Source organism: Strix aluco, chromosome 15 (genome assembly GCF_031877795.1).
Source record: "Strix aluco isolate bStrAlu1 chromosome 15, bStrAlu1.hap1, whole genome shotgun sequence".
In the NCBI taxonomy this organism is placed as follows: domain Eukaryota; kingdom Metazoa; phylum Chordata; class Aves; order Strigiformes; family Strigidae; genus Strix; species Strix aluco.
The window spans coordinates 14592448-14608588 of record NC_133945.1 but is presented as its reverse complement, the minus strand read 5'-3'; the positions used below and the strand labels follow the sequence as shown (position 1 = coordinate 14608588).

At 42.8% G+C, this 16141-nt stretch overlaps 1 protein-coding gene across 1 annotated transcript in view; it reads left to right on the top strand.

Moving 5' to 3' along the window:
• Positions 1-9827: 9827 nt before the first annotated feature.
• XYLT1 (xylosyltransferase 1) overlaps positions 9828-16141 on the top strand; it is a 204405-nt gene continuing 198091 nt past the window's right edge. The window contains exon 1 of the mRNA XM_074840878.1: positions 9828-10058. Coding sequence (XP_074696979.1) covers positions 9828-10058 — 231 coding nt within the window. The remainder of the gene's footprint in view (positions 10059-16141) is intronic.

Here is a 16141-nt window from a genome sequence, read left to right as displayed (position 1 = left end):
GGACCTGCCTGCATAGCAAATCGGAACATTTCCAGAGTAGTCTCTGCATCATCTGATTATGGACTAGACTAGCTCTCAGTCTGGATGTCACTGTGGGACTTGGATACAAATACACCTCCCTTACGAAATGTGGAGATGTTCGCTGTTAGCCAAATGAATTACAGAAGTTCATTTCCTAAGCAAAAGCTTAGCAGGCCACTGCTAAGCAAGGAGAAACAGGGATGCTGACTCCCCCTCCCTATTCTGCTCCTCTGAGGTTTTCTTTCGTAGGTCTGCAATGGAGGAGAAATTAATCGCTCTTCAGATGAATCGGATAAGCTTTTGTTGAGCTGGGCAGTTTGTTTCTTACTTCAGCCACAGGCAAAGCTCATCCAGAGATAACAATGTGTTGCATATGAATTTTAAGGAAAAAAAACCTCACGCCTACTAGTGAACAGCAACCTGAAAAACGTTTCTGAATACGCAGGTGGGAGAAGAATAACTTTAAAACTCCATACAATTAAGAGCCTAAGAAATCATTGTTGATCAGTGGTTACATTCAATTTCAAGCCAAGCTTAGTTTCTGAGTATTTTTAAACTGATTTGCATACCATCATTTCATAAGGCCTCAACTCAGCAAAGCTCATAAACACATGATTTGAAGCCCTTGCATACGCCACCAAATTGAATAGGATCATACATGTCATTAAGTGCTTTTCTGGGTTGAGACCTAATTCTTTGAATTTACAGGATTTCCAGGTGCTTATTTAGGTCATAACAAATCTGAAATATTTTATTTTAATAGTTCTTCAGTAAAAGAAAAACCTAATGCAAAACTTTGCTTTCACTAATCATCGAGAAAGGTGTGTCCTACTATTACATGAAATTGTAACTACATATTAAAAGCCATTCTAGGACAAAAGAGAGTCATATATTGTAATAGTCACTTTGCTGAGAAGGTAGATTGTATTGAATTGGATCATTTATGTGTTGTCAAAATTTACTACATGGTTCAGAATTGATCAGAATTAAAATTCACCATAACTTAACATTTTGTTTGATCTTAAAGGCGGCTTGCACATTATATACAAATAACTTGCTATATGAACTTCCTGAATAATTTATTTTATACTGTAATTTAGCGTCAAAGACTTAGAGACAACAGGAGTATGTGTGAATTGTTTTATGAGCACAGTGTAATCACTGTAGGGTCTACTTACTTATTTTCCCTTTCACTGAATAATATTTAGTTTCTCTTCCAAATCTTCTCTGCCTTTACAAGAGAGGTAACACTTATTAATGTCACTCCTGGGGCAAACTATTGTAATTTAAGTTCCAACCCCTAACCTGCATTCTGTGAATTAAGGTGTTTTATCTATTCAAAAATGCCTATACATGTACATGCCTGAATTTTGCTCATATAAATATTTAGATAGTCGAGTACTTCTGTAATATAGTATGTGCATTATGCACCTATGGTGGGTTATGGGGAAGTGCGTTATTTGAGTTCTTACATGAAAAGTGGATGTCTCCTACACATCACATCGCTGCCAGAACAGCTGTCCTTTGTGGCAAACACCTCTTGGCCTTTCGGAGCAGAATGTTCTCCAGGCAAACAAGTTGTCAGGCATGTGCTGTACCCGCAACTTAATAATAAAATGGGTGGAAGGAACCAGTAATTTCATCACTGAGTTGTCATGGCAAGAACCTGTACTATCTAAAAGGTAGAACTGCAGTCATGTATGTATCTTCATCTTAGGAGGCAGAACTGAAGGAAGTAGAAGGAGCAGGACCTCATATATGATCTCCCTTAGTGAGACCATAGAGAGCAAGGAAGCCACTACCTCCAGTGGCGCTTGCTGAAGAGTCAGCACTACAGCGCTCTTACGTGAGATAAATACCAGTTTTCAAAACTGATGGAGCCACGATGATGGGCACAAAACCACACCTTTTCTTTAAAGGTGGTTACAGTAGTATGTGCTGTACTGTGGTGTAACCTGGCCATCTCCATACTGCATACAGCCTGCAGCTGCAGGTGTGCAAACCAGGGAACAAAGCCCTGATTACGTGTGTGCGCATGGTCACTACGGAGCAGCCACTGCTTAGGCACAGTCAGTAGCATGGCTCTGGAAATCGCAGCCAGCTGGTATGTTTTGTAGACACTGCTGATGTGGACAGATTGGTTTACCAGCTCTTTTTCCTCCCAGTCCTTAAGTTCATCAAACCAGAAATCATTGTAAGTTCAAAACCATACAGATATAGATCATTTCGAGATACTTCTGCTGTCTGCTACTGCAAAATTGCTGTTAGCTTGCTTATGAGGATGTTCCTCTGGCTCCTCAGTCTCCACAGGACTTCAAGAACCTGCCTTCTTGTCTTGCAAAGATGGAAACTTGTTCCCTAGAGGTGTATGTATGTTTGCTAAATTCTCCATGAATCTTGCATCTTTTGGTCCTATTTATGGAGGTTTTTTTCGTTGTGATGGAAGATCTGGGGCATAGATAAAAGTCAGTGCTTGAACCATTAAAAATGAGAGTAATTCTCAAAGATTATAAGGGAGGTATCACCTTTACCAAAACCTTCCCTGATTCAATAACAAGTATTTACAAGGTGTTACCAGTTTTACAAATCCAGAAGCTATTAAAATGAGAAATCATATAGTGTGCAATGCAGTCATTTACCATACATGGACTAATACCTTACTCCTCCAAAAACTGTTTCTTTTAAGGCACATCAAATGTCTTGTCTGAATACTTCCTTTTCTTGTAGTATCCAAATTACAGCCAAGCAGGTTTTTGCACCCGCTTTTGTTAATGCCTATCTAAATACAGCAAGATTAATGATAGTTATCAAGCTTGTTTGCTTAAATTTGTATAATTGTCTTCAGTTTATCCCTGATAAGCCTGTGTTGTTGACAGACCAATTTCAGAGGTAAGCTGAAACTTCTTTGATAACTCACTGCTAGGAATGGCAGCAGGAAATGCAGGCTACCTCTTCTGTTCCTCTCTCCCAGGGGGAAACAGCATGTTTATGCTTCACCCCCAGCCCCAGGCAACTTGGTCCAAGGGTTTGGAGAATTTATGCAGAAGTTCAGCAAAATTTCACTGTCACACATGGGCATATAGTACCAGCTTCAACTAGCCCACTGTTTTCTGTGGGACTGCCCAGGGTGGTCAAGGGACACGAGTGCATCAGTGGCAGGCTGTTGAAGCTGCCAATGCTGGGTTTGACACAATATCATAAACAGTGTTACCTGACATAAAAAGTTGTATTAAATCAGTTCCCACAAAATGGCCCTGTATGAAGAACAGCCACACTATTTCGTTAGATATTTTTTATAGCAAGCTTTCATACAGATGAACTTGTATCTTATCAGAAGCTTAAGAATAAAACTTTGTCTTTAAAATACTGTATTTTTCAGTGTTAGGCAAAATGAAAGGGTACTGAAATCTTTAGAAAGCTTGTTTCCTTTCTGATTATTGTTTCTGCAGCAATAGTGATGTCTCAATAAAAGTTTAGACACATGGGAAATGCTGCAGGTGACTAGTGGAAGAAATCTCTACATATACTTTGCACTGGTATGCATTCTAATAAACGTAGTCTGAAAAATTCTGTTAGTGTTTTGAAAAACTGGCTAATCATGCAAACACAGTCTATAGTGTCAGGCTTTGTTGAAAAGTCTCTTTTTTTTCTTCTCCCCTTTGATATTCCTTTTTTGTGTACTACCTGTCTTTTTCCATTAAGTGGGAAGACAAAAAAAAAAAAAAAAGCAAAACCCAGAATGAAAGCCCAAGCCAAAGAAACCAGTTCCTTCTGCATCTACACAAAATGCTATTTGCAACAATCAGTGGCTGGTTCTAACTTAGATAATCCAAAGTAGGTCACCTTCATGAGTCTTCCAGACTTTCCAACTTAGTAACTCCGAAGGATAATACTACAATTTTTAGTTAATGAGAGAACATCAAAAAAAAGAACTGCAGGAAGCTGTGAACTGCAGTATCTCCTTACTGAAGACAGAATGCCACATGGCAAGAACAGATGGGTAATCCTTCCGTGATTATCCTCGACCACTGGCTGAAAGAAAAGCTGTCGCAACACTGAGGGCTGTATATAAAGTACATATACGTGACATCTCCCCTCATTGGTAGTAAAAGGTTATATATACTAAGAGATTACAAAGAAAAAGGGACGCTTTAATGTGATGGCGAAGGGAATAATTCTTCCACTTTCCTTCACTTTCTGAAGTGAAGCATATGCCAAGGTCCTGAAGTAAATTTATCTCTCAGAAGGAAGAAGTAATATGTATTCCCCATATGTATTACTTATATAAATTGGACATAGAAAAGTACCTGTTTTTATTGTCTTTGACAATACTGACCCAGAAGTGAAAAGTAAAGATTACTTCTGCTGCTAATTTAGAGATACTGTCACCAGAATGAAATGTTGGTGTTAAAAATTTGGGTTTGCATATACACTGACACGAGAGTTTGTATTTGCAAATTATTAAGTGGCAAAATGGACCAAGAGTGGATTAAGACTGGCTTGCTGGAATCTCAACTTTTACAAAACCACCAGAACTAAAGGTATTTCTTGCACACAGTGGTCACATCTCCATCGGCTTTAGTTCTGCCAGTGCACACTAAGAGAGAACCTGGCTTTTATAACTCACTGGGAGAGAAGCTAGATGTAAAATGAGTGCATAGCAAGGAATCTTGGGGTTTTGTTTGTTTATGAAAAGAAGAGGTGGAATAGTGAATATTCGTGGTACAGTATACCTGAGTGGTGAATAATGTACATGTAAACCATAAAATGACTGAATTCAAGAACACAGAATAAGTTAACAATGGTGCTGTGGTTCCAAAAAAATCAAGATACATTTTCCCCTACCTTTAACGTATAGCAATACACCTGTGTTTAAAAACAAACAAACAAAAAAAAGAGTTGGGAATCTGTTGCAGAGCAGACACTGAACTGTAATCTGAGATGGCGAAATTCTCAAAGAGTAATTCTCTACCCTGTTTTGCTCTTTCAGATTTGATGCATAGACGAGTAAGACTGCCAGCCTCCCGGGAAAAAGGTGTATGTCCTCCATATGCACAATTCTGCACTAAAATGATTAGGGATGGTATGTTGTTCCGGCTAGTGATAGAAGGAAAAGAAAAAAAAATGAATTTGCCACTTCAGGCGAGAAGCCCAAACCTCAGGAAGATACCTCTGCCGCTACTGCAGGTGACTTATAAAACACTGTTCATGCTTGTGGCCTATTTTCAATCTTTTCTATTCCTAAGGTGCATTCCTTAGGTGCTATGATTTTTTTAAATCATATGAATATACACAAATTTGCTAACTGTTCTGGATTCTTCACAGATTTTCTTTTAAGATTGAGTATATTAGAGATACCTATCCTTTGACAAATCAGTTCATTCCCAGATAGGCCTTTTTCCCCTTCACCCTGATAACATGTATCTGAAATCTAAATTTTGATGTGATAGGGACACGACTGTTTTTAAGAAAAATGCAAATTTTCACTCTGAAATAACTTAGTCTTTCACTGATTACAGAATGTGCTTCTAAACCGCCTATGAGTCAGCCTGTGAGTTGGAGTTCAGATAAGCCTGTAGTGTTTGTTCACCAGATGGACTGTAAGCTCTTCAAAGTAGAGGAAAGGATATTGCTTATTAACATTGCTCTCAACTTCACTTACTTCTTCATACAAAGTCTGGTTACTTGATTCAATTTTAGACTATATCTACACTGGAAGGAGGAGGAAATGTATTTTTATAACAGGATAGGTAAATCTAGCAAAGTAGATCAGAGTAAAAATTTTACTGGAACAGAGTATGGTTCCTTTTGTACATCATTCTAAGTAGCCAGGATTGATACCCACCTGCTCTGAAACACACCCAGACTGAATTTGCATACCTATGCAGAGGTAAAAAATATTTAAGCCAATTATCTGTTAGGATTTTAGAGCAAATTAGCCAAGTCATATTAGTTATCCTTGCTTAAAACACCATCTCTTTGACAATTAAGTGCAACGATGGTAATACTTACCTATTAAGAATCAAATCTGCTTTTTCTCTTATATACTTTGTGCTAGATACTAATAGGCTCACGTCACATGAGCAACATCAGGAATTTTCAGAGTGGTAACTCTCTCAAATGTCCTCTGTGTAACCAGATTAAATATTTTCTGATGCAAAACAGCTCACTTGAGCTGCCATTATTCATGAACGTGATAATAAGAAAAGTCCATTTTATGGTTTTAACTTTTACGTAATTTCTGATTTTGGTTTGTTCTTAGGATTTGTACAGTTCAGTTTTTGTGATTTTTTTTTTAATTTCAAATTCTCAAGAAGCTGAGCCTTGCCCTTTTTACTTTCAGTTTGAATCAGCACAAGAAAAAATAATTAGTTAAATTATTCTCCTTCTTATTTCTATTTGGATCTTTTCTCTAGCAACAGAAGAAGGATGTTTTGAGCAGTTAGCGGTCATTGGTCATGGCACAGTTTTAAAAATTAATGACATACCTACTGCACTTGCCTTTCCAGATTTTACATAATCTCTATAAATACAAGGAAAGGAGGATGTTGTCAGAGAGGAAGCCTGCTCCTCTCTCCGCTCCGCTTTTTCGCTCAGTGAAGACGTGTCTCATGCTGAGGCTCCCACCCATACACAGGGCTGACTTGACACGGAAAGCTTGGATCTTTATGGCCTATAAATGATTGTGGTTTGGATACAGATCTTCTCACCAGACGTGCTTTCAGTAGGACACACGTGAGACTGAGCATGCACTGCTGTTGCTCACTGCCTTATCAGTCACAGTAATTATATACAGAGATTAGAAAGATCCACAGATATTTTCCAGTATAAAAATTGCCCCTGAAAATCTGGAGGAAATTTTCCAATAGATCATAAAAATTTTAAGGAACATGGATCACAATTTGGTCATAATTACTGCTGTGCTCCTTTTATAGAGAGCAGTGTTGACCTGTGCTAAAACATTGCCTGGCATGAATGTTGCTTTTAGGGCTTTTAGCCATTTCAGGGCACCTGTTTGAATGTGTCTCCCACTTCACAGTGAGGTACGCAGGATCAGAATCAGGTCCTGAGTTCTGTGGCCCTTCAGAGCTCTTGGTGATTTGGCCTGTTGAAAGTCTGTTTTTTCTGGCTCCTTGAGCACCCCCTGCCCTCTAAAAGCCCAAGGGAAAGCTGCATGGGGCAACCACATGCTAAGACCACAACTTCCTTTTGAAGAGGAAGGCACTTAATCCCAAGTGGAAGACACTTTTATCTAGTATTTGTCAGCAGATTTTCTTGAGTGTATTTATAATGCTCAATTATTTGATGATTTGGAATAAAAATTATCCATCGACTTCCCGAGCTGTGCAGACTCCATCAGAATATTCAAGAACACTTTGAATCTTTTTTGGGTTTTTGTTCAAACAGCTCACTTCACTGTACTGTGTGACCAGCAAATACCATGGCTGTGCAACTGGTGTGGAAGCCTGGCACTGTCAAAATTTGTTGTCAGGGTCTCTCTGCCTATAAAGAGCAGTTTGCCATCACCACAGAGGGCAAAAATGGACACTGTCCCATTGATGAACTGAAAGTCAGCCAGACAATGCTCAGCCTTCACACAGGAAGAAGCCTTTCTGTGCTGACTTTCCTGGAAGTTACTAATGATGCATTTTGACCTCTCTGTTTAATGACACCTTGAAGTCAGTGATACTCTGACTGCGACCCAGTTTGAAACTGCATATGTGTATTTGGGCCTGATTCAGATCTCACTACTCTATACATGAGGAGTAACTGCACTGAGTTGATGGTTTTACACCAGGACAGAGTTGCTGTGAAGTGAGTATTCAACAGCATCAGAGGACAGTACAGGACCAAAGAGCCCAGGAACCGCCATGTAAGGACCACCACCTTATTTTTTTTCTTGAGGCTCTAATTTCCTACTGGAGACACAAAATTCATGTGTTAGGAACAACAGATTATTTGTTTCTAAACATGATTCTTCCATCAGATCATGAGATTATTATTAAAAATTAATTGTAATATTAGAAAGCCTGTTTATCCAATCATGCACACCTCTGTAAGGCTAAATACTTTCACAGTGCTTCTTACCACTAACCTGTCATGTACTTCATCTGCTTCAGTAACACTGCAACAAAAGATACATCCTGTGATGTATCTTTTTTTTTCATAGCCTCACTGGATCATGAGGAATATTCCCTTTATAAAGGATGCTTCTGAATCTTACTACTTGTTTCATTGTTCTTCAGATCAGAAACTAAAGTACTTCCAATACAAGCAAAATCCTGCCGGTCTGTGAAAATCCTACTTGGCTATCATTTAGAAAAAGCAACTATCCTTATCAGAAGATATTATTTTTCACCTTTGAATTTGGTTTGTAAAGTGGAATTAGGCTTACAAAAAGAGGCACTGTGCAGGCAGATTAAAAAAACCCGCCCTACTTCACTACTATCATCAGATAATGAGATCTTTCAGATTAGAAAACCAATACACGTATGGGAGAAAAAGGTAACTGAAGTCATCCATTACGTACACTTTTTGAGACACTGGGCATTTAATTACAGTCATCTTGCACCTATGCCTGGTACTTGCAAACCCCTCAGGGCTGTGGAGGTGTTGCACCTTGCTCTCATTCTTAGTCTGCTGAGGCCAAATGCTGCCAGCAAATCTTTTGCTTCAGAAAAATAGTCTCAGTCCTGGGGGATTTGGACCATTTTTACTTGTGAAACGGTTTGCACGCATTTACGCCAGTGTCGTACATGGGGACCACTGTTTGCCAGATGGGGGGGAAAACGACAGTGTCTTTAAAGGCATCACCTACGCTGCGGTCAAACCGCTTGCCGTTGGCAGGGCCGACACAGACTGAAGGCCCCACAGAATGAACGTCCCACTCAGGTCTACTTTGAGCAGTTGGAGTAACAGCCTTTCAAAAGTAAAGACTGGTCAATAGCTACATGGCAGGGAAATTAACGAGTATAGGTGGCGTTATTGATAAGCTGTGGAAGTTTGACGATTTATCGACAAAATTGTTTTTCATTAAGGAGCACAGGGCACAGTGCCTTTTTGCTGCGGCCATTTTTAATGCGACCAGCTACGACGAGAAAGCCCCCTCTGGAATGGCTGGAGGTCATTTCGGCGCGAATTGGTTCCAAGTCGGTTAAAAGAATTAAATTAATAATAACAGTAATAGAAAAAGGGCCGAGTACCGGCCTTCACAGGGGAACCATCTGCCAGTCGGGAGCGGGGGAAGGCGGGAACCGGGCGTGGGGCGGCAGGCGCGAGGCGGCACCCTCGTGCCACCTCGCGCCCGCCGCCTCACGCCCCGTTCCCGCCCGCCGGCGCGCGGCAGCTTTCCCTCAGAAGATGGCAGTCGCCGCCCGCCCCGGCGCCGGCCGCCCCCTCCCCTCTCCCGCCAGCCGTGAGGCGCGGAGCCGCCCCGCCCCGGCCCCTTTCCCTCACGCAGGGCCGGGTCTCGCCCGCCGGCGGCAGCAGCAGCAGCAGCAGCCCCCGCCGCCGCTCCTCCTCCTCCATCTCCAGCCCACCCTCCTCCTCCTCCTTCCTCTTCCTCCGCCAACCCCACCCCTCGCCCCGGGCTGGCCCGGCCGCGGGCTGCCGCGCCGCCAGGGCTCCCCGCCGGCTTCCCCCATCCCCACGCGCCGCGCACACCTCCTCCTCCTCCTTCTTTTCCTCCGCCCGCCCTCCCTCCTTCCCCACCTCCGCCCTCCTCCTGCTGACGTCTGGCTCTGCCCGGCTGAAAACTCCGTGCCGCGGCGGATGCGGCGGCTCTCGGGAGCGCGGCAGCAGCGAAGATGGTGGCCGCTCCGTGCGCCCGGCGGCTGGCGCGGCGCTCCCGCTCGGCGCTGGTGGCGGCGCTCACCGTGCTGCTCCTGCAGACCCTCCTCGTCTGGAATTTCACCTCCCTCGACGCCGGCGAGGAGCAGCGCGGCGGCGCCGCCGGCCGCGAGAAGCGAGACCGCGGCGGAGACCAGCGGGCGCACCCGCAGCGCCGCGGACCCGCCGCCCCGCACGGCAAGGCGATGGTAGGCGCGGGCGGGGGGAGGCGGCTGCGCCCCTGTCTGAGGCGTTTCTCCGCACTTCTGCGGAGGGGGCTGCCCGGGAGGCGCGGGGAAGTTGGGGCGAGCGAGGCGCGGTCGCCCGGGGCTCGCGTCCCCCCGCCCCGCGTGGGCGCCTCCCGCCGCCGCGCAGGTGCCGCGGTGCGGGGCCGGTCCCGCCGCCTGGGCTCCCACCCGAGGCGGGGGTCCCGGCGGCCGGCGCCCCCGGCACGGCCAACGGCGGAGGGGCTGCGGCTGCAACGGCAGAACATGCATCGGTAGGATCCGATCCTCTCCCCTCCGCTGCCCGGTGCCCCTTCGGCACTGCCTGCCTCCGCGGCGGGCGTCTCGGCATCCCCAAACTTCGCTGGAGAGCCGCCTGCCCGATGCCTTCCTAAGGGTTTATTTTACTGCTAATTTATTTTTTTCCACCTGGAAGCCGTACAGGCGCTATTCTTTATTGCACAGCTCTATCAGGCCCAGTAGGTGACAGGCAGTGAAATCTAATGCAATCATTTTATTAACCGCTAAGAACTCGAGGATACTGAAACTGCTCTCTCGCCCTATCTCTTAGCATTTTCTTTTGCAAACTCCCGAGTTTTCATTTAAATGACTCAGGCCTGGAACCACAGGGGGGTTGCAAAGCTGACCCTATTGCCAGTCGCATTTCTGAATTTTCTAATAGGCACGTGAAAAAGAAAATTAACAGCGTTCTTGGTCAGTTAGTGCAGACCTCAGAAATATGCATCTGTGTTCCACTGGCATGTAGTATTCTTCAGCTCAAGAGAAGCTTCCTTTGGTTTTCATTTAATTCTTTCAGAAGTAGGTTTATGTTAAATAAGTGTTGCCGCTTTACACATGCATATTTTTGTCTGTTTCTGTATTTCTGTTTACATCTTGAGACAGAAGGTAAGAGCTTGGGGCTCAGAGATGACTTAGCCTCATAAATGACCATGTTTCGGTCACCGAAAGGCTGCAGTGAACCGTGCCCCAAGCACATGAGTGCTCTGTCACTAACATTTGGGACAACTGTTGTGAAAGGTAGTGTGTACCGATCCAGTATGTGCAGATCCTGTTGTGCTTTCTAGATGTGAAAATTAAAATTCTTACTTACTGAGTTCAATTTTTGTCTCTACATGTAATCTTATCTTGATACTTGCTGTGTTCATAAATGTAACTGTGCAGGCTCCACTATTTTTCCTCCAGCACTCTGCCCACTGCCTCTTTTCCTCTCTGTCTAGACTCTTTTGTCTTTCATTCTTCTCCAGCGTTTTTCCTTCTTGGTCTCTCCCGTGTGAGTTATCAAAGGCTGGCAGGTGCTGGTACCCAGGCAAGCAGGGGACCAGGAGAGGTCAAGGTGCACCTGGGGCTCCCACCCTGCTCCCCAGCTCGCTGGGCTTTCTAGGAAATAATCCTCTTCTGTGGGCTCCGGGGCAGTGCCAGAACGAGTACTGTTAGCAGTTGTTCTACAAACGTCCTGGTGCAGCGTCCAGTTTGCGTCCGGTTTGCATTGGAACAAATACCGAGTTCAGGGCCGAAAGCTAATTGTTTCTGTGCTGGTGACATGCGGACGTAGAATATGATTATTTTGATGCTGGCAGTTAGGAATCATGCCTTTTGCATCCAGATTTGATCAGAGACCTAAAGATGGAGTACTGGGGTTCTGAATAGAAAACATGTTTTAAAACACATGCTGAGTGTACCTGTTTTCCCCTCGTTATCTAAATGAGTAGTATGGATCACACTGGGCTGTCCCACAATGTCTGACATGGGTATTAAAAAAACCCCAGCAACACTCAAGACAAGTGGCACCATGTTGGACAGAGTGCTCTGTCAAGAGGTGATTTGGCAGTACTTCTTCAAGATGGCTTTGTGGTACTTGTGGCTTTGCTTAACCTACACACTGGGAAGTGGCCACCATCCTTAAAATTACTTTGTCAGAATACAAAACCCCACACTTAAACATCCGTCTATTGATTACGTGTGCTTGGTGGAAAAGTGATAGGTAAATTGGATTTGTGCAAATTTCTGCCTTAACAGCCTGGTAGCTTGCTTAAATTGGTAGGTGAAGTTCCCAGGCACTCCTGACATACAAATGTTGGTTTATCTAACCCAACCTATGTTGTCTGTCTCTGAGGCAGGTCCAGTTTTGATTTTGGAATTGGTGGTTCATGAAGAAAATCTCTGTTTAGTGGAATTAGACAATACAGAATCGATATGAAAGAAGATTTTTTTTTTTCCTGTTGCTTTGTTTCCACATTACAATGCAATTTATGTAGTGCCCAAGCAAAGTTATTATCCTTCTCTATCGAAGTTTCCCATAGTTCGTGTATGTCAAATTGTTCTGTGGCAGTTGGAGAAGCTGGCTGGTGTGAATACAGTAGTTCCATTATATCCAAACGTCTTTGGGTTAAGCGCATCTGAGAGACCCTCGAAGGATTTTTCAAAGGTTTGTCAGTCTTGCATTTTAACCAAAAAAGAATATTAATTTTAACGTGCCTTTGGTCCATTAATGGAGCAGTGTGTTTAATATATCTTTGAGGAGTATTTTCTTGAAAGGTTGCTAAATGTTTGTGGTGTAGTACTTGATTGCTTTTATCACTTTGAAGAGTCTTTAACACATGGATGCCCTGACAATTGCCTTTATAAAAGCCTTTATACTAAATAGTTGCACAAACCAGATTTTAGACACTTTGCAGAAGATAGTGCTTCTCAAATCTATCTCTGAAAGTTGCTGTATGATGTTACAGTGGTTTTGTTTATCTTGTTTTTTCTTTGTCTCTGACCTATGTACAAGACTGATATGGTGGTACATATTTTACCTTACCAAGCTGGACATAAGTTGTGTGAGGATTTGTTAATTTGTGTCTGCGGGAAAAGAAGCATAATCCTTTGAACCAGGTGTTTAAGAGGTATTTAGATTTTTATTAAATGCTGTCAGATGCGTGTAATAAGCAATTTCATTTGGAAAATGAAATAACATCGTACCATAGTAAAAAATGTTGCCACTGTACCTGTGCATAATTGAATATGAATTGCCAGCTTGGCAGGAAGAAACAATTTTGAATTGAGCTATTTTGCAACTGAACACATTTACTGTGCTAGATCCCCTGGCCAGCTACATCTGGAGCTTTCATTACTCATAAGCACTTTCCTGCAGTTGTTCCATATTTAATTAAATCAGCTTATAGATATCTTTAAAGAAGTATGAATTCTATTGGTAGCAGTGATTTCAGTGGGTACTTGCAACCATGTATGATTTTTGCAGCTGTTCAGCACCCTTTGCACAAGCTTTATTCATTCAGCAAAACTCAAGCATCGAAAGCACGGAAGAATTGAGCTGCCTTCTGAGAACAGGTTGATTTTTCTGTAAGGGTCTTTAGCTTTGAAACGTAAGCAACAGCTTTTTGTGAAAATACCATGAGGATGCTGCTTAGTTTCAGGCTTTTTTAATGCAGCCTGCTTGTGATGATGGAAGGGGCTTGTTGGTGGAATGTTGTGTTGGGAGCCCAAAGGGAAGAAGAAGGAATGCAAATCCCTGCTTCAGGGCTGCTGGTGATGAGAGGGATGTGACAGCAGAGCATCTGCTGTGGTGTTAGCTCACGCCCAGTGTTGCACTGAGAGGCAGTTGTTCATCGCAGGGATGTGCTCGCATTACCCAGCTGTGGCCTCTGCCTTGGAATTAGGCGTTGAAGGCAGTGTCTGTGGGCATGTAATGCTCTTCCGTGCCTCGTGACACCATTGGATTTTTGTTACTGCCTGTTTTACCATAAAGCTAAAATTCCAGTGCATTGTTGCAGTGTCAGTTGAGTGAAATGTAGCTCTTGCCTGCTGGTGTGGGATCAAAGCATTTCTTTAGTCTGAAATTTTGTATATTCATTTTAAAGAAATGGCATGTTTCTTTCAGCACGAAGCTGTGAGAGGAACCAAACATAACTATTGATAGCTCAAAATGTTCAGAGCTGTAAAATGAAAAGAAGGTGTCATGTGTTTGGGGACAGTGAGGATTATCTGTTTTAACTCCAAGCAAAAGTTAAGCTAAGGAGGACAGTCCTGGGGATCACTAGTGCTTCTCCTCCTCACTGTCATTTCTGTAGTGGGAAATGTGGTGTTTCTTCTCCTGGGAATATGGAGAATGAGGCTGTGTCCGCTGCACCTACATGGGTTGGTCAGCTGCATGTGCTCAAGCAGGTTATATTTCTTCTTGCTTGTTTCTTCTTGTCCTTTCTTTTTGTCCTTGTTCCTTCCTTGTCACTTCCTGGTGGTGCATGCTGAGCTCTGCCAGGTTAAAGATGCAGGAAACCAAAAGTTGTTATACTGTGTGCCTAAACTCTGTAATACCTGTTGGTTACTGAAACTGGGAAAGGCATCCAGCTGCTACTCTACTCAACGGTAACGGTTATAAAAACTGAACGCAAAGTAGCAGCAATTCCATAATGCTGGAGAAAACTAGAGGAGTCATACAGGAAGGAAAACCCAGGAAACTTTACTCCACTTTCTCCAAAGTCCATCCATCAGATATTTCCCCCGCCTTTTCCAAATGCTTCCCCAAAATAAGAATGGTGCAGAGTTGACCTAGTGTTATCAAGCAGAAGCTTGGTGTTTTTTCAGGTTTGGAAACGAGTTTTCTTTTGAGGAGTCTTTGCCCCTGTAATGTTTAGATTCTGCAGGTGAATTTGCAGCACTGTTTTGCCAGACACAGACACACAGCTGGAGCTACCCTCTGCTGAGCATCAGGGCGTTATCTGTGTGGGAGGTACTTAACAATTGAGTTTCTGCACGGTGCCCAGGTTTCAGTACAGCACCTGCGTTAAAGCGTAGCTTTGCACTGGGGTGGTGGCAAGGTGGGCGTCGAAGGGGAGAGCTTCTGCTTTGGGCAAGGAACTGCGCTACTGCTGGAAGCTCGCTGTAGTTGCTGGGAATTCACTCTACAAAGTTGCATTTAAGCGTAAAATATTCTGTTAAACTCCAGAAAACAAAAGATTTAAAGAAAAAAAAAGAATTATTTCACCCCTAATTTATCCTTTTTGCTTAAATCAGTGAATGTATAGGTTCTATATATGATGATAGAGCCAGATGGTACCTGTTTAAGCATCTTCCCCTTTAAGTAGTTTGTTGATGTAGACATGTGGCCTCAGTAATTTCATCTCTGAATGCAAGAAATGAAGGAAAAAAAGGTTTTCAGAAAAATTTCCAGACCTGAAAGGTGGGAGGGAGCTTAATGTGAACTAATGGTTTACATGTTAAACTTCAGTCCAGTGTGAATCATGCTCTGGAAATTGAGTCCTTAATCGTTTTAGTATACCTGCTGATCTCAGTGAAGCAGCTTAGTTAAGGTACCTTAGGTTGTGAGTAAAATTAATGGCATCGAGCTATTATGTGGCCAAAAATGATATATTTCTTAGAGAATGGGTCCATAGTACTGACTTGACCATTAAGTACAGTTTTGCTTGTTAATGGGAGCTTAATCACGCTGCAGTACAGCTTTAATAACAATTGAAAAGGAGAATGGAGACAACTAATCATTTTGTAATGGGAAAGGGGGGAGAAAATACATCTGCCGCTAGAAACTGCATAACGATTTTTACGAAGTCTTAGCACTTAACAAGGCACATGTTAATAAAACAAACAAATCTTTTCAGTAACAGAGAACTAATGTATGCATTATTTAAGAAGAGTATTAGAACCAGATTAGATTGATGGACTCCTGCAGCAGTTACCTCGTTAAACATCTTCTCCGTGGGGATGTGGGAAGGTATTATATGAAATGGATCTGTGTTAATTGGTTATGCCATCGGAAGTCTTTTTCAGGCCACTGGTGTGTTTTTGTTGTGCTGTTTTTTTATTCTTTAATGTATGATGGGATTTTGCAGATGTTCCCTTTGAAATAGAAGCATTTTCATTTTTTAGCAAGAGAAGACCAGCTGTTGTACAGGAGACATACAAATCCAATTTACTTCTTGTCAGCTATTGCAAAATGGGTACTTTTTGGTCTAAAAGGCCCTCATTACCTGCCACATGTTTCAGCTGTATTGAGAAATGTTTTTCAAAATATTTTTTCCCTTCAGCAT